Source organism: Mobula hypostoma, chromosome 2, assembly GCF_963921235.1.
Source record: "Mobula hypostoma chromosome 2, sMobHyp1.1, whole genome shotgun sequence".
Classification (NCBI taxonomy): Eukaryota; Metazoa; Chordata; class Chondrichthyes; order Myliobatiformes; family Myliobatidae; genus Mobula; species Mobula hypostoma.
The window spans coordinates 77,196,412-77,221,786 of record NC_086098.1 but is presented as its reverse complement, the minus strand read 5'-3'; the positions used below and the strand labels follow the sequence as shown (position 1 = coordinate 77,221,786).

General features: G+C 40.9%; 1 protein-coding gene across 5 annotated transcripts in view; it reads right to left on the bottom strand.

Annotated features, from left to right (window-relative positions):
* LOC134341158 (CUB and sushi domain-containing protein 1-like) overlaps window positions 1-25,375 on the bottom strand; it is a 2,430,601-nt gene that overhangs the window by 359,220 nt on the left and 2,046,006 nt on the right. For all 5 annotated transcript variants that reach the window (XM_063038952.1, XM_063038962.1, XM_063038968.1 and 2 more), the window contains 4 exons: window positions 19,798-20,001; window positions 9,465-9,589; window positions 7,521-7,617; window positions 2,967-3,071 (listed from right to left, as the gene is read on the bottom strand). In XM_063038952.1, coding sequence (XP_062895022.1) covers window positions 2,967-3,071; window positions 7,521-7,617; window positions 9,465-9,589; window positions 19,798-20,001 — 531 coding nt within the window. The remainder of the gene's footprint in view (window positions 1-2,966; window positions 3,072-7,520; window positions 7,618-9,464; window positions 9,590-19,797; window positions 20,002-25,375) is intronic.

The window sequence follows — 25,375 nt, the reverse complement described above, 5'->3', positions numbered from 1 at the left end:
TCCATATTAAATTATACCTAAATGTCAAAAAAACTTTCTGAACAAGCATAAAAAGCAATATCATAAAAAGACAAAATTGGAATTGGTATGTTATTTTCACGCTGTGAATCAGTGCAAACTTAGCACAACTCAATTTTCAGGCTGAATTATCTACCTACTGTTGTAAAATTTTTAATGTGTAATCCCCATTGTTATCACAAGTGGCTGAGACTAAATAAAAGCAAGTTTTCAAAATATTTTTAAAAGCTATAACCATGTTGTGTTGGAAACTAAGAGAGCACATTCTTGGCTGGTAAATAACTGCATTATTAGGTGAGTTGCTCCATGCAGCGACCTATCCGTTATCACTTTAACTCAGATTTGTACTGAGCAACTGAAATTGTTCAATTCAAGTCTATATTCTTTTTGCAAGAAAATGTGCTTTCCACTGCTGACATTCCGAAGGAGACAGAGAAGTCGTAGGTTCCAGGCCACCAGGTTCAAGAACAGTTATTACTCTACAAGCAACAGGCTCCTGAACCAGTGTGGATAACTTCACTCACCTCAACAGAGAACTGATTTCACAATCTATGGACTCACTTTCAAGGTCTCTACAACGCAGGTTCTCAGTATTATTTAGTTACAAATTTATTATTATTATATTTGCACTATTTGTCTTCTTTTGTACATTGGTTTGTCAGTCTTTGTGTGTAGTTTTTCATTGATTCTATTGTACTTCATTATTCTATTGTGAATACCTTGCAAGAAAATTAATTTCAGGGTAGTATCTGGTGACATACAGTAGAAGTACTTTAATCTTTGAATATGACACAAAATGCCCAATGTACGTATGAGAATATAGACCTCCTGGCAGTCATTGGCCCCAAGGAATTTCGATGAATCCACACATCAACTATCCCTTCCCCCTCCACCTTCTTATTCTGGCTTCTGCTACCTTTCTTTGCAAACCTGATGGAAGGTCTCAGCCTGAAGTCTTATCTATTTATTCCCTTCCATAGATGCTGCCTGACCTACTGTGTTCCTCCAGCTTTTACAGACCCGACATAGAGTAGGGCACAACTTTGTTGAGCACCTCACTCTGCCTGCAACAGATAGAATTTCCCAGTGTCCACTCACTTTTAACTCCACTGCTCATTCCCATTCTGACATGTCCGTCTATGGTGTCCTCTACTGTCACAATGAGGTCATCCTCAGGTTGGAGGAGCAACACCTCATATTCCATCTGGATAGCCACCAACCTGATGGCATGAACATTGATTTCTCTAATTTCAGGTCATTTTGTCCCCCTCATATTTCTCTCATCTTCCAATCTCCATTCAGGCTCCCCTCTAATCTCGTCTCACCTATCTTCTCACCCTGGTGCCCCTCCTCTTGCCCTTTCTTCAATGGTCCACTCTTTTCTCCTATCTGATTTCTCCTCCTTTAGCACTTTACCTTTTCCATCCATCACCTCCTAGCTTCTTACTTCATTCAACCTTCCACCTCAACTTGTCCCACCTGTCACCTGCCAGCTCGTACTCTTTCCCCTCCCTCCACTTTCTTATTCTGGCTTATTCCCCCTTCCTTTCCAGTCCTGATGAAGAGTCTCTGCCTGAAATATCAACTGTTTATTCCCTTCCATAGATGCTGTCTGATCTGCTGAGTTCCTCCAGCATTTTGTGTGTATTGCTCTAGGTTTCCAGCATCTGCAGAATCTCCTGTTTGCATGACAACATCAACCTGCTCGCCACCTTACACTGAAGAGGTAAACACATTGCCAGATGGTTTCAACAATCAAAATATTTCTTAAGCCTTTCCTCTCTCCTTTGCAAAGGAAAACAGTTTTAAATATTCAGTAGTTAAAGAAGAGAAAACAAGCACAATAAGATAAATACAACTTCAGTTATATCGTAATTGGTGTTAAAAATATACAATTCTCATGCAGTATTTGAGAGGAATGACACTAAGCATTCTAGCTATTATTACATACTTACTTGCTGTCATTATAACAAATTTATTCCAATGAAACCAAACTAAATTGTGCGCTAATAGGCTCCCGTGGGAGCTTAAGTTGCTATGAATAACTTATTTCAATGCCAGCTAACTTAATAGCTGCAAAATTCATTGGCAAATGCAATCAGTCAAAATATGCTGGCTGCACTCAAAGAGATGCATGACAATAGGGTTATACACTGCTATACATCAGCACTATTAACTAAAAGCACTGGACTGCCGTTATTTACTGTTACATTTACTTCTGGGGTAATTTTATGTGCATCAAATTTACTGCCATCAGAGCAATGCAATGGAATTTCATTTCAAGATTGTTTAATGTCATATCCAGTACACAAATGTGAAGGAAATAATTGTTACTCTAAATCCGATGCAGCGAGGAGGGACTTGAGGCGTATGGTGACAGGAAGGTCTTTAGAGGCATAGATAGAGTAGTCGTGAAGAGGAGAGGATCTCTATGTGAGCATGAGATAAAGGAGCAGAATTAGGCCTTTTGGTCCATCAACTCTGCTTTGCCATTTCATCATGGCTGATTTACTAACCCTCTCAATCTCATTACTTTACACTGAATTACTTCTCAGTAGTTAAACTGATTTAAGCCAAACATGAATCCATTATTTTTTTTTAAATTATCACTAATATTAGAGACATTTCAAAATGCCTTTGACATCTGCAAGATGTCAAGGGGTGTCAGGAAGGTGTTGAGGTGGGATATATGGGGTTGTAGGGGCCACGAGAATGCCAGTCACTATTGCTCGAAGAGATTGGACCCCACAGACAGTGAAGTGGAGAATAGTGGACACCATTCAAAATTAAGAAATATAGAATGCAACAGGAGTCACAATGTACCAGGAACTATGCAAAATTAAATCCTTGTTCTTTGACTCTTGAAGATGCTCCATAAACAACACAATACCAGACAAAGGACTTGACCTTGGTTCTACTGAACTTGTCAGCATCACCGTTTCACTTACTTTTGTATTCCAGGTGATAACCTGCTGCTGCCACACTGATATCAGAATGAAAGTGCAGGTAGAGTTGATTGGAGGTGCTGTTCAATAAAGCAGGCACAGTGGTACCTGAAATGATAAGTCAACATTTCATCCTTTTCAATCCAAATTAGCCTGGCCTGCAAAGAATTAAATGCAAACATCACCGTTGTAAATAAGCAGAGCTGCACGCATAATACAACTCAGATTATCTGCGATCACAATCGCTGAGAGTTATTCAGGTATTCCTATTCCTTATCTCACTTCAGCAGACAGGAACCCTAGAATCAGCAACAAACCACAGAGGCTACTTGCTTTGTGCAGAGGTTTTCATTATTGAAACCTCGTCCTTTATTTGGAATTCCATTTCACCATTGTAAACATATTTTTAGAAAGGATAAGGCAAGAATCATAGAAACCACAGCCAGAGAAGATTTATTAAGATGCCAAGTCTTTTTTGATTGGAGGGTTCTAGGTGTGAGTCTGTATGACCTGGTAGAAACATCATATTCGTTGTTGATGAAGAAAAGAATTAGTCTACCATTGATATAGTAAAGGTGTAGCTGGAGGGGGATACAGGAAGGAACAGGAGAGAGATGAGCATTACTGACATCCTGTGCCACAAATAGTTTAATGTTTTGGAAAATACAGTGATGTGTCAGGTACCCCTACCTGGAGGATATTTAAATCTTTTCACTTCAACCTCTTTGGATAATGACACCAGATAATCACTCCAACCACTACCTTTGAGATGCCCACGTAAAAATTCCATACTTGGAGTATTGCATTCAATTCTGGTCACCTCATTGAAGAGAGGATGTGGAAGATTTAGAGAGGCTGCGCAGGAGATTTGCCAGGATTCTGCCTGGATTAGAGAGCAAGTCATAAGAGGTAACGTTGAGTGAGCTAGGGACTTACCTCTTTGGAGTGAAGGACAATGAGAGGGCATTTGATAGAGGTGTACAATATGATAGAAATAGATTGAACGGACAGCGCGAAAACTTTTTCCCAGGGCGGAAATGGCTAAGACGCGCAGGGATAGTCTTCAGTGAAGTAAAGGGATAGCGTCTCCACGACCACTCCAGGTAACATTCTAGGCACCCACCACTCTGTGTAAAAATCTTGCCCTGCACATTTCCTTTTAACTTCTCCCTCTCACAAATGTATCTCTAGTATTAGAGATCTCAACCTCTGGGACAGAAGTTACTGTCTCTCTAGAGTATCTATGCCTCCCATAATCTTATGAACCTCTATCAGATCTCCTCTCTGTCTCTGCTGCTCCAGAGAAAACTGCCCAAGCTTGTCCAGCCTCGCATTACTGTACAAGCTCTCTAATCCAGGCAACATCCTTGTGAACCTTGTCTGCATGGTCAAAGAACACCGAGGCTGTCTACAAGAAGGGTCAGAGCCGTCTCTATTTCCTGAGGAGACTGAGGTCCTTTTACATCTGCCGGACGATGCTGAGGATGTTCTACGAGTCTGTGGTGGCCAGTGCTGTCATGTTTGCTGTTGTGTGCTGGGGCAGCAGGCTGAGGGTAGCAGACATCAACAGAATCAACAAACTCATCGGTAAGGCCAGTGATGTTGTGGGGATGGAACTGGACTCACTCACGGTGGTGTCTGAAAAAAGTTGCATGCCATCTTGGTCAATGTTTCCCATCCACTACATAATGTACTAGGTGGGCACAATGTTTCCCATCCACTACATCATGTACTAGGTGGGCACAGGAGTACATTCAGCCAGAGACTCATTCCACCGAGATGCAACACAGAGCGTCATAGGAAGTCACTCCTGCCTGTGGCCAACAAACTTTACAACCCCTCCCTTGGAGGGTCAGACACCCTGAGCCAATAGGCTGGTCCTGGACTTATTTCATAATTTACTGGCATAATTTACATATTACTATTTAACTACTTATGGTTCTATTACTATTTATTATTTATGGTGCAACTGTAACGAAAACCAATTTCCCCCGGGATCAATAAAGTATGACTATGACTATCCTCTCCAAAGACTCCACATCCTTCTTGTAATGGGAATTGAATGTAATGCTCCATTCTAAGCGTAGCTTTATAAAGTTGAAATACAACCTCCTAACTCAAAGGCTCGATGACCTAATGAATGAAAACATGCCACACACCTTTGTTACCACCCTAATCAGAGGAGATTTAGCAGGATGCTGCCTAGATTAGAGAGCACGTCTTAAGAGGAAAGGTTGAACAAGCCAGGGCTTTTCTCTTTGGAGTGAAGGAGAATGAGAGGTGACTTGATTGAGATGTACAAGAAGATAAGAGGCAATGATCGCATGTGTAGCCAGGGATTGGAGGAAGGAAATAACTAATATGAGGGAGCATCATTTTAAGATGATTGGAGGAAAGAATAAAAGGGATGTCAGACGTACTTTTTTCTTTAACACAGAGCGTGGTGGGTGCATGGAACATCCTGCCAGGGATGGTGTTATAGACCGATACATTAGAGATATTGAGACCTCAGACCCAAGATCTCTATATTCACACTTGGAAATTTGTGTTCGGTTCTGATCACAAGGGTTTGAAAGCTTTAGAGACGGTGCAGAGGGCTTTTACCAGGATACTGCCAGGATTAGAGAGCTTGTCTTATAAAGATAGGTTGAGCAAGCAAGGGCTTTTCTTTATGGAAGAAAAGAGGATGAGCTATGAATTAATAGAGATGTGTAAGATATTAAGACGCATAAGACAGATTTAAGGTGCTTGGAAGTAGGTACAGAGGAGATATCGGGGAAAGTTTTTTTTTCCAAGTGGTGAGTGCATGGAATGGGCTGCCAGCGACGGTGGTGACTAGAGATACATTTGTGAGAGGGAGGTGGAGTCTTTTAAGAGACTCCTAGACAGGTACATTCAGCTTAGCAAAATAGAGGGCTATGGGTAACCCGAGGTAATTCCCAAAGTAAGTACATGTTCAGCACAGCATTATGGGCCGAAGGGCCTGTATTATGCTGTAGGTTTTCTGTGTTTCTTTAATAGAGGGGACAGCCAGTACCTTTCTCCTGGAGCAGCAAGCATAAACACAACATTGTAGGCTGAGTGGCCTGTAGTTTAATGGTTCCTTTTGAATTGTTCCATTTAATATTAGAGAATGTACACATTAGAGTACACAAAATGGAACTCTAGCTCTCCACAGACATCCTTGAAACAGAAGAAAAACCCCAAAGAATAAATAACAGAAAAAAACGCAAGAACTCCAAAGCTACCTGCCCCTTCCCACACACAAGCAGCATCAACCCTCTTCCCTTCCCCAATTATTCCAGCAGAGAGCATCAGCACTCTCAGTACCTACCATGTAAGTAACAGCAAACCCTCAAAGGAGGACCGTGGTCAACAGTCCATCAAAAACTACTGTTCATCTGAACATTTCAACATCCTACAGGCTCTCTCTCTTACCAACAAGGGTGAGAGGGAGATAACACTTCTTCCACTGCAAGAGGAAGCCAAACGGCTCACTATTTCGATATTCTGTGCTCTGTGACTTTGCAAGACAGAAATAAAACAATGAGGAATAAACACAAACTAAAATATAGAACAGTTCAGCACAGGAACAGCTGCTTTGGCCCAAAATGTTGTGTTGAACCAATTAAATTAGCAATCAAATGGCTAACTAATCTCTTCTGTCTACAAAATGTCCACATCCTTCTATTTTTCTTATGTTCATGTGCCTATCTAAACATCTCTTTGAAGTCCTAAATGTTTCTGCCTCTACCACCATCCCAGGCACCCTCCACTCCGTGTAAAATCTTGTACCGCACATCTCCTTTCAAATTACCCACTCTCACCTTATACCTCTGATAGTCTTGTGAAACTCTAGCAGATCTTCCCTCAGTCTCTGGCACACCAGTGAAAACAACCCACTTTTGTCCAACCTCTTGTAACAGCACACACCCTCTAATCCAGGCAACATCCTGGTAAACTTCTTCCGCACGGTCTCCAAAGCATCAACATTTTTCCTGTAATGGGGTGACCAGAACTATATGCATACATCAGATGTGGCATAATTAGAGCTCGATAACTTTGACAGCATAGATTTTTAAACCTGTTGCTGCATATTTGCCTTTCTCTAACTCAGTGGGCAATTGAGCTCAAGTTAGGCCTCGTGAAGTGGTGCTTATTGTGGTGTGCACAAAGTTTGCTGAAGTACAGGTGCAGTGAAAAGCTTGCAGCAGCATTACAGGCACATAGGACTTAGACCACATTTTCCAGAATCAGGTTTAACGTCACTAGCATATGGTGTGAAATGTTGTTTTGCAGTAGCAGTATATTGCAATACATAGTAAAAATACAAACTATTAATTACAATAAGAAAAAAAATATTTTACACACACACACACACACACACAGACAGTCACCATTTATTGGCACCATCTCACCCGGGACCAGTCATCACCTCAAAACATTTTTGGCAAAAGATGCCCTTATTTCATTTAATTTATAGACAGAGAGAAAAAAACAATGACTAGCTACTTCTTTTGAGGAAAAGGCAGGTGTTATTGGATTTGACTTTCTTACCTGAGAAGCTCCCAAGTCTTGGTGCTGTTGCATCACCGCCATCATATATTTCTAAGGAGTCCCAGTTGTGTTCAGTGGCGAAGCTTATCACTTGAATCTATTTAACAAAATCAGTATTTAATTGCAGTAAAATTCACCACCCGATGCCATCACTACACTTCCATTTTACTTACTTATTTCGTGATACAGTGAGGAAGAGGCCCTTCTGAACCAACAAACCTCACCACCTGGCAACTCATCTATTTTAACCCTAGCCTAATCGCAGCATAATTTACAAACCTACTAACCAGTACGTCGTTGGGTTGGGAGAAAAACCAGATTAGCCGGAGGAAACCCACATGGTCAGAGGGAGAACATACAAATTTCTTACTGATGGTGCCAGAATTGAACTCTAAATTCCAACGCCCTAGTGCTGTAATAGCGTGGCACCCTATCTCACCTTATTTTCACGTTACTAAAAGATATTTGCTCAAAGCATGTGCAAATTGTTGTGTATTTAATATTTGTGTAATGTAATATTGTAAGTATATTTCTTGATTAAGCATTTTTCATTGTTTACATAATTCATTATAGGTTATATATAAAAGTACGCAAATGGCATACATCATTACGCCACCGCGTCATAAGTAAATGCCTCACTAAAGTAAAATGAAGTAGAGAAATTCATCCCATCTCCTGTGTTTTTCTTTCAGTTAGTTTTGTGAGTTACAAAACATAACAAAGTGTTGAAACCAAACTACTATTTAGTCGTGATGACTACTTGGTCATGTACACCAACCTTCTGGATGATATATCCAGAAGGTTGTTGTAGGTTACAATGAGACATTGACAGGATAGAGACCAGAGCTGAGAAATGGCTGATGAAGTTCAAAATGCAAAAGTGTGAAGTGATTCTCTTTGAGGGTCAAACTTAAAGCAGAATACAGGGTTAAAAGCAGGATTCTTAACACTGTGGAGTAGCAGAGAGATCTCGGAGTCTATGTCTATTGTTCCTTTAAAGTTGCCATGAAATTTGATAGGATGATTAAGAAGGCATATGGTGTGTTAGCCTTCATTAGTCAGGGATTGAGTTCAACAGCCATGAGGTAATGTTGTAGCTCTATAAAACACTGGTTAGACCACAATGGAGTATTGTGTTCAGTTCTGAGCACCTCATTATAGGAAGGATGTGGAAGCTCTAGACAGTGTGTAAAGGAAATTTAGCAGGATGTTACCTGGATTAGAGAACGTGTCTTGTGAGGATAGGTTGAGCAAGCTATGTCTTTTCTCTTTGGAGCAAAGGTAGATGACAGCTGACATGACAGAGTTGTACAAGATCATTAGAGGCATTGATAGTGTAGACAGCCAGAGATATTTTTTTCTGGGGCAGGAATGACTAAGACGAAGGTGCATAACTTTCAAGATGACTGCAAGAAATATAGGGGAGATGTCAGAAAGGGGTGAGTGCATGGAATGCACTGCCAGAAGAACATTTAAGAGACTCTTAGATAGGCACATGGATGAAAGAATAATGGAAGGCTATGTGGGAGGGAAGGGTTAGATTGATTTTAGACCAGATTAAAAGTTTGGCACAACATTGTAGGCTGAAAGCCATGTACTTCACTGTACTGTTCTATGTTCTAAATCCTAACTGCACAAGAATTAAACATGTAATTCAGCAATGCCTGGCCATTCTGTTCCCTGTAATATGGCTGGGATGTGTTATTGCACTGAGCCTGATGACTGGAAAACTACTGCTCGGCACAGGCAAGAATTAAATGGTGTTAGTCCTGTGGAATTCTCTCCCTTTACTTCTACAATGCAATGCTAATTAGAACAAGGGACCAATACTGTCAGACTAGGTGTAAATAGAATTTAATTACTCTCTGATTTATGGCTCATAAGTCAAAGGTGCTGATGTAAACTTAAAGCAAAAAGTGTTCTTTCCGCATACAAACAACTTACCTGTATACCTGCTCCCTCGGTTACCGTTATCTTCCACACGCAGTTCAAGCTATTACCATATGGCTCTGGATAGCCAGGAGAGAGAATGGTACCCCTGCGGTCAGTCAGGTTCCCTTCACAGGGTACTGGAAGGAAAAATAAAACATCTTAAGGTGATGCCATGACACTTCACAATTGAGGAACTGATGTAGATTCAAGTCTGAAAGCACTTACCACCAGGCTCAAGAACAGCTTCTATTATAAAACTATTGAACAATTCCCTAGTATGACAAGATAGACTCTTGACCTCACAATCTACTTCATTGTGACCTTACTATCTGCTGCACTGCTCTTTCTTTTTAACTGTAATGCTTTATTCTGTACTCTTATTAGTTTACACTGTACCATCCCGATACACCATTGTAATGAACTGATCTGTATGAATGATATGCCAGACATATTTTCACTGATACGTGTGACAGTAATAGACCAATTTATCAATTAGATATACGAATGCAATTCATTTCAAACAGCAATGGTCAAGGATTGAGGTAGTCTTGCTGCACTGACTCAAGTTCCACAGAAGTGAGTGCCCAGATTGACAAATGCACTGTGCTGATCAGAGCCCATCTTTCAGGACTTATAAATCATCCCTCCCCTAATCAGAAACTATATTGATCAATGAGCCATAAAAAGAGATTCTGCAGATGCTGCAAGTCCAGAGCAACACACACAAATTGTTGAAGGAACTCAAGCAGATCAGGCGGCATCTATGGAGGGGTTAAACAGTTGAAATTCCAGACCAAAACTCTACATCAGGACTGGAGACCTCACACCTTCTTATTTTAGATTTTTCCCCTTTCCATTCTAGACCTGTTGAAGGTCTCAGTGCAAAACATCAACTGTCATTCTCCTCCACAGATTCTGCCTGACTTGCTGAGTTCCTTCAGCATTTTGTATGTGATTCATTCACAGCCCTTTACAAACATCACAGCAGCATTTTCTAATGAGTTATGCAAAACACAAATCCAAAACCAGTATGGTTTAAATTACATCACTTTCTCCATTATCTGATCTCACCTATCCCATAACTTCTTATTCTGGCTTCATCCCCCTTACTTTTCAGTCTTGATGAAGGGTCTCAGTTTGAAATGTTATCTGTTTATTTCCTCCCCCCTGCCCCATAGACGGTGCCTGAACTTCTTGAGTTCTTCCAGTATTTTGTGTGTGTCACTCTAATGATAACTGGTAGTTAGGCACTAAGCAAAATTGCTGCCAATATTAACACTTCATCATTACAACTGTGCACACTTTCAATGACTACTCTTGATACCCAAAACAATAACTATTACAAACGCCGAGATCCATACTCAGGACTTTTGTTCTGGAAAATCTTAAATAGATCAGCCTTCAAGTGTAATTTTCTTGCTTTTACTTTCACTTTGTTTCTTTTAATACCGTGTTTCTTTCGCTCCGATTTAATTTCTGCACCTAATCTCACAGTAAATCAATTCCCTTTAATTTACTCACTTGGTTAGTCTTTCCTCTGTTTATTTCAGTCTCTTTGGCTTAGGTGATTCTGATGAACTGTCCCACTGAGTTAAGGTAACAATCAGGTTACAATAAGTAAGAGGTTACTTTACAAGTAGCACCGTTAGAGGTAATTAATTCATTGCTGTTTAATTCAGCTGAGAGAATGGTTACCTTTGACAACATGATATTGTATGATCCACTGTGACCAAAATTAAAGTCAGAGTACTAATAGAACATAGAACAATATAGCACAGAAACAGACCCTTCAGCTCACAATGTTATACTGAACCAATTAAATTAGTAATCAAATGGTCAACTGAACTATTCCTTAAGGGGACAGATTGACCCATGGCTAGAACCACTGAGCATTACAACAGATCAACAGGCCCTTCCACTCAAATATTCCATGCATTTGTGCCTAGTTCCATCAACCACATCCAGACCATATCCCTTCACACTCTCTTATCCTTGTACCTATCCAAACTTCTCTGAAGTGTTGCTATTGAACTTCTGTCTCCCACTTCCACTGGCAGCATGTTTCTCACTCATACCACCCTCTGTCTCAACTTGAGAAAAGCACATTTCGCCTTCACTGTATACCTTAATATGCATTGCAAATTGAACAATCAATGCACATTTGATTACTGCAGCTTTCCGCTAAACATGGAATCGTTAGTTACCTCCTGGATAAAACTGAGTGCAAGTCAAGTATATTGGTCCAAATAAGAAAAGTGATGGACATGGTGAAAGTTACTCATGGTGAAAGCTGGAAATACCAGCTCAGCCAATTTATATTTGTAAGAAATGACATTGCATATGAGAGAAAATTATAACTGTGATGATAGAAAGTGATTAACTTAATTTGCTGAATGTCCCCAGCACATCCTTAGGTATAATGGCACATCCTTGGGTACACACGAACAACTCATTTCACTGTATGTTTCAATATGCTAGATAAAGAAATAAATCTGAACCCCATTTCACTCAGTTCAAACCTTTACCCTGCTATTGCTTGTATGTGTATTTGCTTCGCCATAATTTTTTCTTTGTACACATGGAGTATAGTGTGTAAACATAAATCTAATTTGTGTGTATGTGAATCATCATATGATAGTTCAAAGGGAATTGCGAACTGATATGGAAAAAGAGCTGATTCAGAAGTATTACCACCACATGTGAAAGGGGAATCAACTGCTTCAGGCGAGGAAGTGATTTTGAAGAAGTATCAGCATTTTTCCTTTGCAAGTCACTGAGAGACACTTTCTTCTGAAATAACATTTTCAGTGTTGCCTTGAGATTGTGTCTTTCTACGTTTTCAGACTGTCAGGGAGGATGTACAAGAGCCTGACGACTCACACACAATAATACAGCAAAAGCTTCTTCTCCTCTACCATTAGATTTCTGAATATCTTATGAACCCATAAACACGATCTCATTGTTCCTTTTTCCTTTGTGTTATTTAAAGGAGTTGTGAGGGGCAAGTTTTCTTACACAGAGAGTGGTGGGTGCCTGGAATGCACTACCTGGGGGTGATGGTATAGACAGAAACATTACAGACCTTCAAGAGATGTTTAGATAGGAAAATTAATGCGAAAATAAATGGAAAGATTGTGTAGGTAGAGGGGATTAGTTTAGTTGGCCATATGATTACTATTTTAATCCGTTCAGAACAACATTGTGGATTGAAGGGCCTGGTCCTGTGCTGTATTTTTCTGCATTCTACAGTAGTGTTCAAAAGTCTTAAATGCATATACAATATATGTTTACCAATATTAATAAAAACTTAAGACACACAAATGTTGCTGTTTCAAGGACAAATAAAGAGATGAGTGCCTTTCCAACATGTGCTTCAAATCAAATCAAATTTAACCCTTGCAGGAAATAATACAAAAACCTTACAGTATTGTGAAAGAGTCTCGAGCACACTAGATATATATTTGGGCCTAAGGCTATTGCACAGTACTGTATAGTCTACATATCTTGTAATTCATAGCAATTTTATGCCTTTGCAATGCAGTGGAGCTGCAAAACAAACAAGAACCAACTTTATTCACTACATACATTTACATGTATTAGGAATTTGCTGTCGTGTGTTGATCAGGATGAAATGTGCAACATACAAACAGTATTCATATCATACATGATAGTAATAATAAACTGGATTACTTTATTAGTAATATAGCAGAGAGGCGGAGCGAAGTCGAGGCAGTACTAAATGGCGACTCCTTTGCTTACATCTTCTGAAACAACTACTTCTATCTCTGATATCTCTTTTTTTCCTTCTCAAGGTTCTTTTGAAGACACTAACCTGGAGTTACACTCTGACTTCGGTTCCTTGAGGGAATGGGACGCGCTGTCAGGGTCTCACGACTGGCCACTTTTTGATATCCCAAGGATTCAGCCTGGAAGACTAGAGTGCCTTCAGGATGGCTCTGAAGATGGGCTGATTTTAGACCAGTGCCCCTAACAGAAGCATCGCGGGAGAACATTGGGAGCAGTGGGTTAGCTGCCATGAGTTGGGTGTCCAGAGAGCTGCCAACTCTCCAGGCGTAGAGCTCAGAAAAAGCGATACAACAGCCTTTTAACATCGTAAATCAGCGAGTTGTTGTTATGTCTTCTCTCTCACTGTGAAATGGGGACATCTCTTTTTCCTTACTAGGGAGAGAGAGAGAGAGCCTGTGGCATGTTGAATTACTGGTTAAGTGAATAGTTTTTGGAGTACTGCAAACCTGTGTCTTTATTGATGCTTGCTGCACACCTGAGTACTCGGTGGAGGGTGCTGACACTTTTTGCTGGTGGTGGTGGGGGTTTTTTGGGGTTCTATCATTTAACTGTCATCCATTCTTTCGGCCACACCTCTGTTTTTACGGCTGTTTGCAAAAAAAAAGAAATTCAGGATGTATAATGTACGCATTTTTCTGACATTAAATGTACCTGCTGAAACCTATTTGAAACCTATTGATTATGATTTATTATACTATTGTTGCAATTATCAAGATGTTTTTCCTCCTTTGAAACTAGTACTGGGTGTGATTGTGAGTTGCGAGGAAAATAAAAAGCAGCTTCAAGACAACTTATACCATCTGGCTGCAAGGAGGCATACAGAAGAGAGATTGATCAGCTGGTTGAGTGGTGTCACAGCAGAAACGTTGCATCCAACATCAGCAACACCAAGGAATTGATTGTAGGTTTTCGGAAGGGTAAGTTGGGAAAAGATATTGATGGCTGATTGATGGGTCAGTGTGTAAGCAGCTTCAAGTTCCTGGGAGTCAACATCTCAGATGAAATATCCTTGGCGCAGCACACCAATGCATCGTGAAGAAAGCATATCAATAGCTTTACTTCACTAGGGGTTTGAGAAGATTAAGTACATCACCAAAGATTTTTGCAAATTTCTACACATGTGGTGGAGAGCATCCTAACTGGTCATATTGCCACCTGGTATGGAGTCTCCAATGAACAGGATTGAACGAAGCAACAGAGGGCTGTAGACTCCACCAACTCAGTCACGTGCTCAACCCTCCCAATTAAGGATGACATCTCCAGAAAGTGGTGCCTCAAGAACGCAGCACCTTTGGGCCCTTCCCAGTGGTCTCGTCCACTCAATCCACCGGAGTCTGTCTTCACATGCTGGGATAGACAACTCCCTATCTCACCGAGGGTTTGAGACCCATCAGCTACCCTAACCTGGTTTAGCCGGCTTGTCGAAGCCATTGGAAAGGATACAATGACACAAAGGATATACTGTAGAGAGCATTGGGAATATGGAACAGCATTTGGATAGCTACGAGGGCTGGGGCTTAGAGGAAGATGGGCTGAAGACAGTGGGGACTAGCTGTATGGGTGCCATGATTGGCATTGACTTCTCAGGCCAAAGGGCTTCTATCTGTCCTGTATTGCAGTATGACAATATAACAAGCTGCCAAAAGCAGTAGCAGAGGAGACTACCATTATCTGTGGTCATAGAACGTTACAGTACAGTACAGGCCCTTCATCCCACAATGATGTGCTGACCTTTTAAACTACTCTAAGATCAATCTAACCCTTCCTTCCTACATATTTCACCAATTTTCTATCGTCAATGTGCCTATCAAAGATTTTTTTAAAAGTCCAGATATATCTGCCTCTACCAGCCCTGGCAGGGCATTCCACACACCCACCACACTATATAAAAAAATTGCCTCTGATATTCCACACCCCCTCCCCCCCATATTTTCCTCCAATTCAACCCTCTCACATGAGCCATTTCCACCATGGGGGAAAAAAAGGTCTTCTGCTATCCATTCAACCTATGCCTCTTATCATCTTGTGCTCCTCTGTCAAATCATCTCTCATCCACCTTCACTACAAAGAGAGAAGCCCTAGCTCACTCAGCCTATCTTCATAAGGTATGCTTTCTAGTCTAGGACATATCCTGGCAAATCTCCTTTACGTCCTCTGCAAAGCTTCCACATCCTTCCTAGAAAGAAGTAATCAGAACTGAAAACAATATTCAAACTGTGATCTAACAAGAGGTTTTTTTTTGTTATAGAGCTGCAACATTACCTCACAGCTCTTGAAATCAATCCTCCAACTAATGAAGGCCAACACACCATACGCCTTCTTAACCATCGGAGAGCATTTGTGCAGGTTAACTTTTCTCATTGGAACATACGAGAATGAGGGTTGATCATAAAAACATGTGTACAATAATGAGGGATGTAGATAGGGTGAAAGTGCATGGTCTTTTTCCCAGGGTTAAGAACTAGAGGGCACAGTTTTAAGGTGTGAAGGAAAAAAATTTATAGAGACCCGAGGGGCAGATTTTTCCAACTTAAAAGTGGTCAGAATGAGAATCAGGTTTATTATCACTAAGATATGTCATGAAATCTGCTGTATTGCATCAGCAGTACAGTGTAATACACACTGTAAAAACTATAAATCATAACTAGAAATGTCGAGCTGACAGAGGAAGTAGTTGAGGCTGGTGCATTTGACAACATTTGAAAGTACTTGGCAAGGTACATGGAAAGGAAAGGTTTAGAAGGACGTGGAACAAACAAGTACAAATGGGATTCATGGTTGGCATGGACCAGTTGGGCCAAGGGGCCTGTTTCCATGCTGGATGACTCTATGATTCTTCTGTTTGTTCATTTCCAGCTTAAAATGCAGCTAATCTCCGCTGCTACATCTTTTCTCTCTTCCCCTGACAAATGAAGGCTGAATGTAATGCAGAACAATGCACAATGTGCATAAGCATTAACCTCACAATTACCGTGTTCAGCAAAACCAGGCACCCACTGAATATGTTCGTGTAAGTTTCCTTCATCTACTTCTTTACAGCTCATGCTAACACAACAGGGTCATTACATGTGAATGTAGCAGATATTCATCAGTGAAAGTCAAGAACAGTACTCCGTTGACAAGGATGACTAACAATGATAAATATCATTAAGATATTCCTCACGTTCAGATTCAGCTGGAGAACACAGCTTGTTTTTTTTGTGCATTTAATTCCAAAGAAGAGAGAATTTATTTAAGATCCTCAATAACTTTGTGAGAAGCCCTGAAGAAATTAATAATTTGTAGTACTTCTTTCTCCAGAGTCTAGGAAACAGCTGCTGGAGAAATACCGGTCATCTATCAATAGTGTCAGCAATGGAGAGTCCCAGAAAGAGCAACATATTTGTGCTGCTCTCAGTAAGGAGTGAGGCAACACAAGAGGACTCAGCAAAGAGTAAAGAGATCTTTTAAAGATTTCTAACTTTAAGTTACTAATCCTAACCTGTACAGTACATCTTTAAAGTGTGGGAGGAAACCAAAACACCAGAAGGAAACCCACGAGGTCACAGGAAAATGCACAAAGTCCAGACAGACAGATGTGGGAAGTGAACCCTGATCTTCCTGCTGGTGTTGTAAAATATTGTGCTAACTGCTATGCTACCATACACTGCACAGACCTAGATAGAGACCAAGACAGTGGGAATATAACTACTTTAAGGTACTCAGTCCAAAACATTGACGGTTCATTTCTCTCCATAGATGCTGAGTTTCTATGGAATTTTGTGTGTCTAACTTGTGCAATTTTGGTCTCCAACTCTTAATGATGAATACTATTAGAATAATTTCTTGAGGGTTGTCGGGTCTATAATTTTGACTTTCAGGAAGTGGGGTGGGGTGCACATCAATGCTAATGTCAGGAGGGCCGTCTTAATCTTCCCCTGGCCTGACTTTCCTCATCCCTTCAGATACTACTTTACTTTGTGACCTGTTAATTGAATTTCATCACACTGTTCTGCCTTCCAAACTCTGGTTTCATCACAGCCTGGAATGGACCCTTAAATGGAAAACCCTACAAGTAGTGGATACAACCCAGTACATCATAGCTAAAACCTAAATTAGCTAAATTTTGAGCACATCTACACGGAGTACTGTCCAAGGAAAGCAGCATCCATCATCATGGACGTCCACCACTCAGATCATGCTCTCTTCTCATTGCTGCCATCAGAAAGAAAGTACTGGAGTCTTAGGATTCACACTACCAGGTTCAGGAAAAGTTATTACTCCTCAACCATCAGGCTCTTGAACTAGTGGGGGTAACTTCACGCACCATCACTTGCTCCATCACTGAATTGCTCCTACCTCCCATGGACTCATTTTCAAGGACTTTTCATCTAAATATTTATTGCTTATTTATTTTTTTTCTTTTGTATCTGCTCATTTTGTTTTCTTTCGTACACTGGTTATTTGTCCACCCTGTTGGGTGGAGTCTTTCACTGATTCTATTACAGTTCTTAGGTTACTGAATATGCCTGCAAGAAAATTAATCTCAGGTTGTATATAGTGACACACATGTATTTTGATAACACATTTACATTCAACTTTGAAGAGATACTGCAGATGCTGGAAATCCAGAGCAAAACACAAAATGTTGGAGGAACTCAACAGGTCAGGCAGTATGTATGGAAAAGAATAAACAGTCAACGTTTTGAGTTGAGACCCTTCATCAGGACTGGGAAAGAAGAGGGAAGCAATTCTGGCTTCTTCTCCATTTCTTTCCGGTCCTAATGAATGGTCTCAGCCTGAAATAGCAACTGTCTTCTAGGACTTCTGGCCAAGATGGCGCCTGAATACACCACTCCTTTAGTTGACATCTTCTGGATAGATCATGAAACCATCTTTTTCACTACTTCTATATCTTTTACATTTGTTTCTCATCTTATATGTGATTGATTCTGAAACTGTTAGAGCCTGCATTTTGCTGTTTGGAGATTATTTCAGCACTCTGCAGTCTCTGAGAGGACTCTAGGGGACAGAGGCAGCATGCACAAACATTGTAGCAGGCAGGCCGCAGGGTGGGGGACAAGCCGATGTTGGACTCCACATCGCCAATTAAAGCTTCCATTGTTCGCTGATTAGAGGGACAGGGAGGTTGAAGTATTGAAGCGAGTGCAGAGGGTAAGCGTTGGGTGCTTGCCTTTTGATCAGCTGCTCTGTACTGGAGAGGAAAGAGCCTGCTACAGCGCCCGGAGAGCGTTGCCTAGGCTTTTTCTGTGTTTTGATTGTGGACTGACATTATAGACTTTCTTTTTCAGTTTCATAGCTTTTATATCGTGTTTTTTTCTTCTGATCTTTTTTTTTGTGTGTTGGGAGTGGAATGTGGGTGTTGATGTTTCTAATCTACTTTGTTCATTTTTTTTGTGTGGGGGAAAAAGGATTGGGATGTTAGTCTGCCTAATCTGTTTTGCTCTTTTTTTTTTGCACAGGAGAGGGGATTTGGGGGTCGACGTGCCTGATCCATTTTGCTTGGTTTCTGTGCAGGAGGGGAGATTTGGGGGTTCATGTGGCTGTTTCATTTTTGTTCATTTTTTTTGCGAAGAGGTGGGATTTGGGGGTTGCTCAATTATGTTGCATTTCTTTTTTTCTCGGTTTCATGGTTCCCCAGGGAATTAAATAATTTCAGAGTTGAATACTTTGATAATAAATGAACCTCTGAATATTTGTCTGTTCATCTCCTGATCTCCTGTGGTCCTCCTGCAAGTTGTGTGCATTACTCATAATCTCTCTCTTCTTGGACTCTGTACACAGCTTTCATCGGGCTAATTGTTGAAGAGGAAATGTTAGTCAAAGTGTTGTCTAACTACAGCACTCCAGAGTTTGACCATGATTCATCCAACATCTACTGATTGTAAAAAGGTGGACATTTATAAAGTGAATCAATGCAAGAATCACACACAAGATGTCAGAGGAACTCAGCAGGTCAAGCAGAATCTATAGAGGAGAATAAACAGTCAATGTTTCAAGAGGAGACCCGAGGTGTTGAATGTTCATTCCTCTCCAGAGATCCTGCCTGACTTGATTGATTAGAACACAGATCCTAGATAAAAACATACAGAGGCTTCACTTCAAATATGGTATGAAATATTTGTCACATATCCAAAGCAATGGTCACTTTGAGCAAGAAAAGAATCACTGAGCACAGAATATTATGGCACAATACAGGGTCTTCAGCCCACAATATTGTGCCCAGCTTTTAACCTACTGAAAAGGTCAATCTATCTAACCCTTCCCTCCCACATTTTCTTTCAGCATTTTGTGTGTGTTGGCTCAAGATTTCCAGCATCTACAGAATCTCATGTTTATGGAATGGAGAATCAATTGTTTTTGTAGCTGATCGGGCAGTCATGAAATGCTGTTTATTGAGATACAGCACAGTTGTGATAGCTTTTATGGTCAGTAAATTTGCATTCATTACCACCTTGCTGAAAAGAAAACAATTGCAAGTTTCGACACACGCAGATTTCCTGGATCACGAAACAGAAACAATTTCCTCCACACTTACCTGCACAGCTTGGTATTGTGTCATTCCACTGCGCCAAGCCATTAGGCACAGCGTGACATCGAATGGCTGTGGAGCCCTGAAGGTGATATCCTGGGTTGCATTCGAAACGGATAATGGAGCCAGCGGAAAATTCCGATCCTATTCTCCGGCCATACCTGGGCTCGGGAACCGAGCTACATTGAGTGGCACTAGTACGTGGAACAGCTGGAAAGGAAAATAATAATTCAGGAAAATTCTCCCATTACATGACCATAATGCAACAGGGAAAGTCTTTTAACAGGCTTTTTTTTGGTATAAAATTTGAGATCAGGATTTGCACTCCAAAGCTGAAAAATGCTCTAAAATAAAAGCGTGAACAGTTCATAACTCTCCTGTCTCAGGTATTTCAAACTTATCCCTGAAGGGCTTTCACAATCTGAGAATGCAATGCATTTATTTTCTCAAACTGATTATTTTGCAGGCGTAAACTGTGAAATGTTACCGATTGAAACAATCTATGGTTCACATCAATGCTTCTGTTCTTAAACAGCGGGATAAAAATAAATTTTTAAAAGCCTTGTATTTGTTTCTTTTTTCCCATGTTGGCAGTCTCTTTCTCATAATACATCCATAGTAAATCAACTCAGAATCTCTCTATCTGACTTACATTGGTTTTTCATTCTTTATACACTCCATGGCCACCTAATTAAGTATACCTGCTTGTTAATGCCAATATCTAATCAGCCAATCATGTGTCAGCAACTTGATGCATAAAAGCTCGGACAAGAGGTTCAATTGTTGTTCAGACCAAACATCAGAATGGGGAGGAAATGTGACTTAAGTGACTTTGACTGCGGTGTGATTGTTGGTGCCAGACAGGGGATTTTCACACACAAAAGTCTTTAGAGTTTACAGAGAATGGTGCAAAAAATCCATCTAGTGAGTGGCTGTTCTGTGTGCAAAAAAAAGCCTTATCACTCAGAGATGTCAGAGGAAAATGGCTGACAAGAAGTAACTCAAATGAAAACACTTACAACAGTGGTTTGCAGAAGAGCATCTCTGAACACACATGTCGGACCTTTAAGTAGATGAACTATAGATCATGAATGTACACTTAGTGGCCACTTTATTAGATACAATAGCTATCTCAAGAAAGACCACTGACTGCATGTTCCTGCTGCGTTCTCTGCCACCTGGCCATGAAGGATTGGTGGAGGAAACCCTGATTAAAGATTCAAGATCAATGTTCAAGTTTATTTATGATGTGTACATCAAAACATACAGTGAAATGTGTAATTTGCATTAACAACCAACAGATGGTTGGCACAACGTTGTGGGCTGAAGGGCCTGCGCGGTGCAGTAGTGTTCTATGCTTTATGTACTGCTAACCATTACACTACTGACCCAATATGGCTATCTGTAAAGATGGAATGCAAGTAAAGTCCTTCAAGACCTGTATTATTATCCTGCATTTATTGTCTTTCAGAATAAAACACTGAATTATTACAATTCTACTGCTGAATTATATTATTTTTTGTTATGCACTTGAATCGGACATTCCAGAATTCAGGCCAGATGACAAGGAAGGATGGGCTATGTGGGAGGGAAAGGTGAGATTGATCTCAGAGTAGGCTAAAAGGTCGGCAACTCCAAGGCCCTTAGGGCCTGTACTATGCTGTAGTGTTGTATGTTCTTCATTAATATTATATTTCTTGATCATTTCCTAACTTCTGAAAACCAAAACTCAGATTTCCACACTTCCTGAGAGATTTATTTTTGGTTTGCTTCTTTTGTTCAAAAGAATCAAGATCGTTTAATGCCATTTCTAGTACACAAGCGTAAAGGAGAACAAAATAATTGTTAGTCTGAATCCCAGTATTGTGTGCAGTTTTGGTCCCGTAATCTGAGGGAAGACATTCTTGCCATAGAGGGAGTACAAAGAAGGTTCACCAGATTGATTCCTGGGATGGCAGGACTTTCAAATGATGAAAGACTGGATCGACTAGGCTTATACTCGCTGGAATTTAGAAGATTGAGGGGGGATCTTATTGAAACGTATAAAATCTTAAAGGGATTGGACAGGCTAGATGCAGGAAGATTGTTCCCGATGTTGGGGAAGTCCAGAACGAGGGGTCACAGTTTGAGGATAAAGAGGAAGCCTTTTAGGACCGAGATGAGGAAAAACTTCTTCACACAGAGAGTGGTGAATCTGTGGAATTCTCTGCCACAGGAAACAGTTGAGGCCAGTTCATTGGCGATATTTAAGAGGGAGTTAGGTATGGCCCTTGTGGGGAGAGAAGGCAGATACCTTGTGGCTAAAGGGATCAGGGGGTATGGAGGGAAGGCTGGTACAGGGTTCTGAGTTGGATGATCAGCCATGATCATACTGAATGGCGGTGCAGGCTCGAAAGGCTGAATGGCCTACTCCTGCACCTATTTTCTATGTTTCTATGATGCAGCACAAAAAAGATAAAGAACACAATAATAAGAAGAACACAATAAATATAAATGCAGAAGGTAGCTTATATAGATAGATTGATTGTATGTCCACAAATTAAAGCACAGGAGTGTCTGCACATAAGGTTACCAATAAGAAATGATAAAGCAGTGGTAGTACTGGGATGTGGTGGGGTAGGGTGGATTAGTGTATTGAGATGTTGCTCAGCCTGATGTCTTGGGAAAAGCAGCTGATTCGGAGTCTGGTGATCCAGGCATGGATGCTGTGTAACCTTCTCCCTAATGGAAGTGGGACAAGCAGTCTACCAGCAGGGTGGATGGGATCCTTGATGATGCTAGTGGCTCTTTCCTGAATCTTTGCTAATTAAATAAGCATGGAGAATATATTCAAGATCACGAGCAAAACTTTCAGATATTATTCAAATTAGCAACACCAATAAAATTCACTGAGTCAATGAAGTTGACAGCTGGAACCAATTTCTCATGCAAGAGTTTGGAATAATGCATTTTCCTGCCAGCACACTGCAGAATGGAACCTCCTAACTACTGCAAATTAGATTGCCATAAAGGTCACACTTTTTCAATTTTGGTGTGCTTGGTCATGAGAAGACAGAATTTGGGGGGGGGTGGTGGTGGAATGCTGTTTTACTGACATCAATTATTCTTCCCCTTCCTGTTAATGTTACATTCTGCAGTGACATAAAAATCAGCGCTTCGTGAAAGCGAATGCCAAATAAGGTCAACCTGGAATGGAAAGTGAAAAATAAAATGATTGATTTTACAGGGAAGATTACTGCACATGTTCTTCGTTCACCTGCTATTCTTAGAGGTGTTTATAGGCTTTTACTGACAAGCTAGTGGATGCAATAATTCCTTTTGGCACACTTTTGCAAGGAACTGTAAAATTAGGTGGAAGGAATCATAAAATAGCTCAGAAAGTTATCACAGCTAACGAGGATGTATGGTTGATGAGATTTCTCATTATTTTCTTTTACTATCCAGGTATAAACAAGTACAGTTATCAGCAGTCCTCAATGTCTCCCAGGTCAAACTCTGTCTGTTCTAGTAGGTGGAATGACAAGTTTCTGCAACTGATGCTAAATACTCTCATCCACCTCTGCTCCTTGGTGCTTGACTGGTTACAGGAAGACTTGGTTGAAGACCAGTCACTATTGCCGAGAGGAAGTTTAATGCTGATGCTCACAGCAGTTACAAATCTCGATGTAGCAAATGAGTAAAAAGAGTTCACAAGATGGTCCCCTGGTAGCAGCAGATGGCCTATAAAATACCCCCAGTAGAGTAACTGCTCCCTTCCTGTTCCTGACTTCCACCCATATTGACTCAAAAGAGGATCCTGCTACATTACCCACCCTTTCTGTAGCTGTAATAGTATCAGTATTTGTAAGAAAAACAGATAGCACATAAAACTGTATGGCACAGGCTATTTGTCTTTTGATGCTGTGCTGACCCCTTACTTCATTCTACGCTCAATGTAACCCTACCCTCTCACATTAAACTCTATTTTTATATCATCTGTGTGCTTACCTAAGGGTTCTTAAATATCACAAATGTATCTGCATTAACCACCGTCTTTGGCAGTGATTTCCACGCACCCACCACTGTCAATGTGAAAAAGACAGTGGAATACACTAGCAATATGGTGGAAATTCTACGTATCGGGGGCATGAAGTCTGTGAAGTTACCATAACTAGAGAGAAGATTCTTGGGAAACTGGAAGGTTTGAAATTAAATAAGTCACCTGGACCAGATGGTGCACACCCCAGAGTTCTGAAAGACCACTCCACTCTTCAAGAAGGGAGTGAGGCAGAAGAAAGGAAACTTTAGGCTAATTAGTCTGATGTCAGTGGTTGGGAAGATGTTGGAGTAGATTAGTAAGGATGAGATCTTCAGGTATTTGGAGGCACTTGATAAAATAGGCAATAGTCAGCATGGTTTCCTCAAACAACGACATAGGCAGGAAGAGGGAAGAGGTCCTGAAGTGTGAGTTTCGGGAATTAGGCAGAAGGCTGAAGAACAAGACCTCAAGGGTGATGTTCTCAGGATTGCTGCCAGTGCTACGTGACAGAGATGGTAAGAATTGGAGGAGATGGTAAGAATTGGAGGAGATGGCAGTTGAATGCGTGGCTGAGGAGTTGGTGCAGGGAGCAGGGTTTTAGATTTTTAGATCATTGGGATCTCTTCTGGGGAAGGTGGGACCTGTACAGATTGGATGGGTTGCACCTGAACTCAAGGGGGAGCAATATCCTTGCAGGTAGGTTTGCTAGCATGGTTCGGGAGGGTTTAAACTAATTTGCGAGGGGGATGGGACCCAGAGCAATAGAGTAATGAAAGAAGTGCATGGAGTAAAGCCAGATCTAACATACAGAGAGGCTTTGAGGAAAGAGAAGCAGAATAAACGGTGTAAAGACAGTAAGGTAGAAGGGCTGAAATGTGTGTACTTCAATGCAAGAAGCATCAGGAACAAAGGTGATGAACTGAGAGCTTGGATACATACATGGAATTATGATGTAGTGGCCATTACAGAGACTTGGCTGGCACCAGGGCAGGAATGGATTCTCAATACTCCTGGATTTCAGTGCTTTAAAAGGGATAGAGAGGGCGGAAAAAGGGGAGGAGGGGTGGCATTACTGGTCAGGGATACTATTACAGCTACAGAAAGGGTGGGTAATGTAGCAGGATCCTCTTTTGAGTCAATATGGGTGGAAGTCAGGAACAGGAAGGGAGCAGTTACTCTACTGGGGGTATTCTATAGGCCCCCTGGTAGCAGCAGAGATACAGAGGAGCAGATTGGGAGGCAGATTTTGAACAACAGGGTTGTTATCATGGGTGACTTTAACTTCCCTAATATTGATTGGCACCTGATTAGTTCCAAGGGTTTAGATGGGGCAGAATTTGTTAAGTGTATCCAGGATCGATTCCTGTCACAGTATGTGGACAGGCCGACCAGGGGAGATGCCATACTAGATCTAGTACTAGGTAATGAACTGGGTCAGGTCACACATCTCTCAGTGAATGAGTATCTGAGGGACAGTGACCACCGCTCCCTGGCCTTTATAATTATCATGGAAAAGGATAGAATCAAAGACGTCAGGAAAATTTTTAATTAGGGAAGGGCAAATTA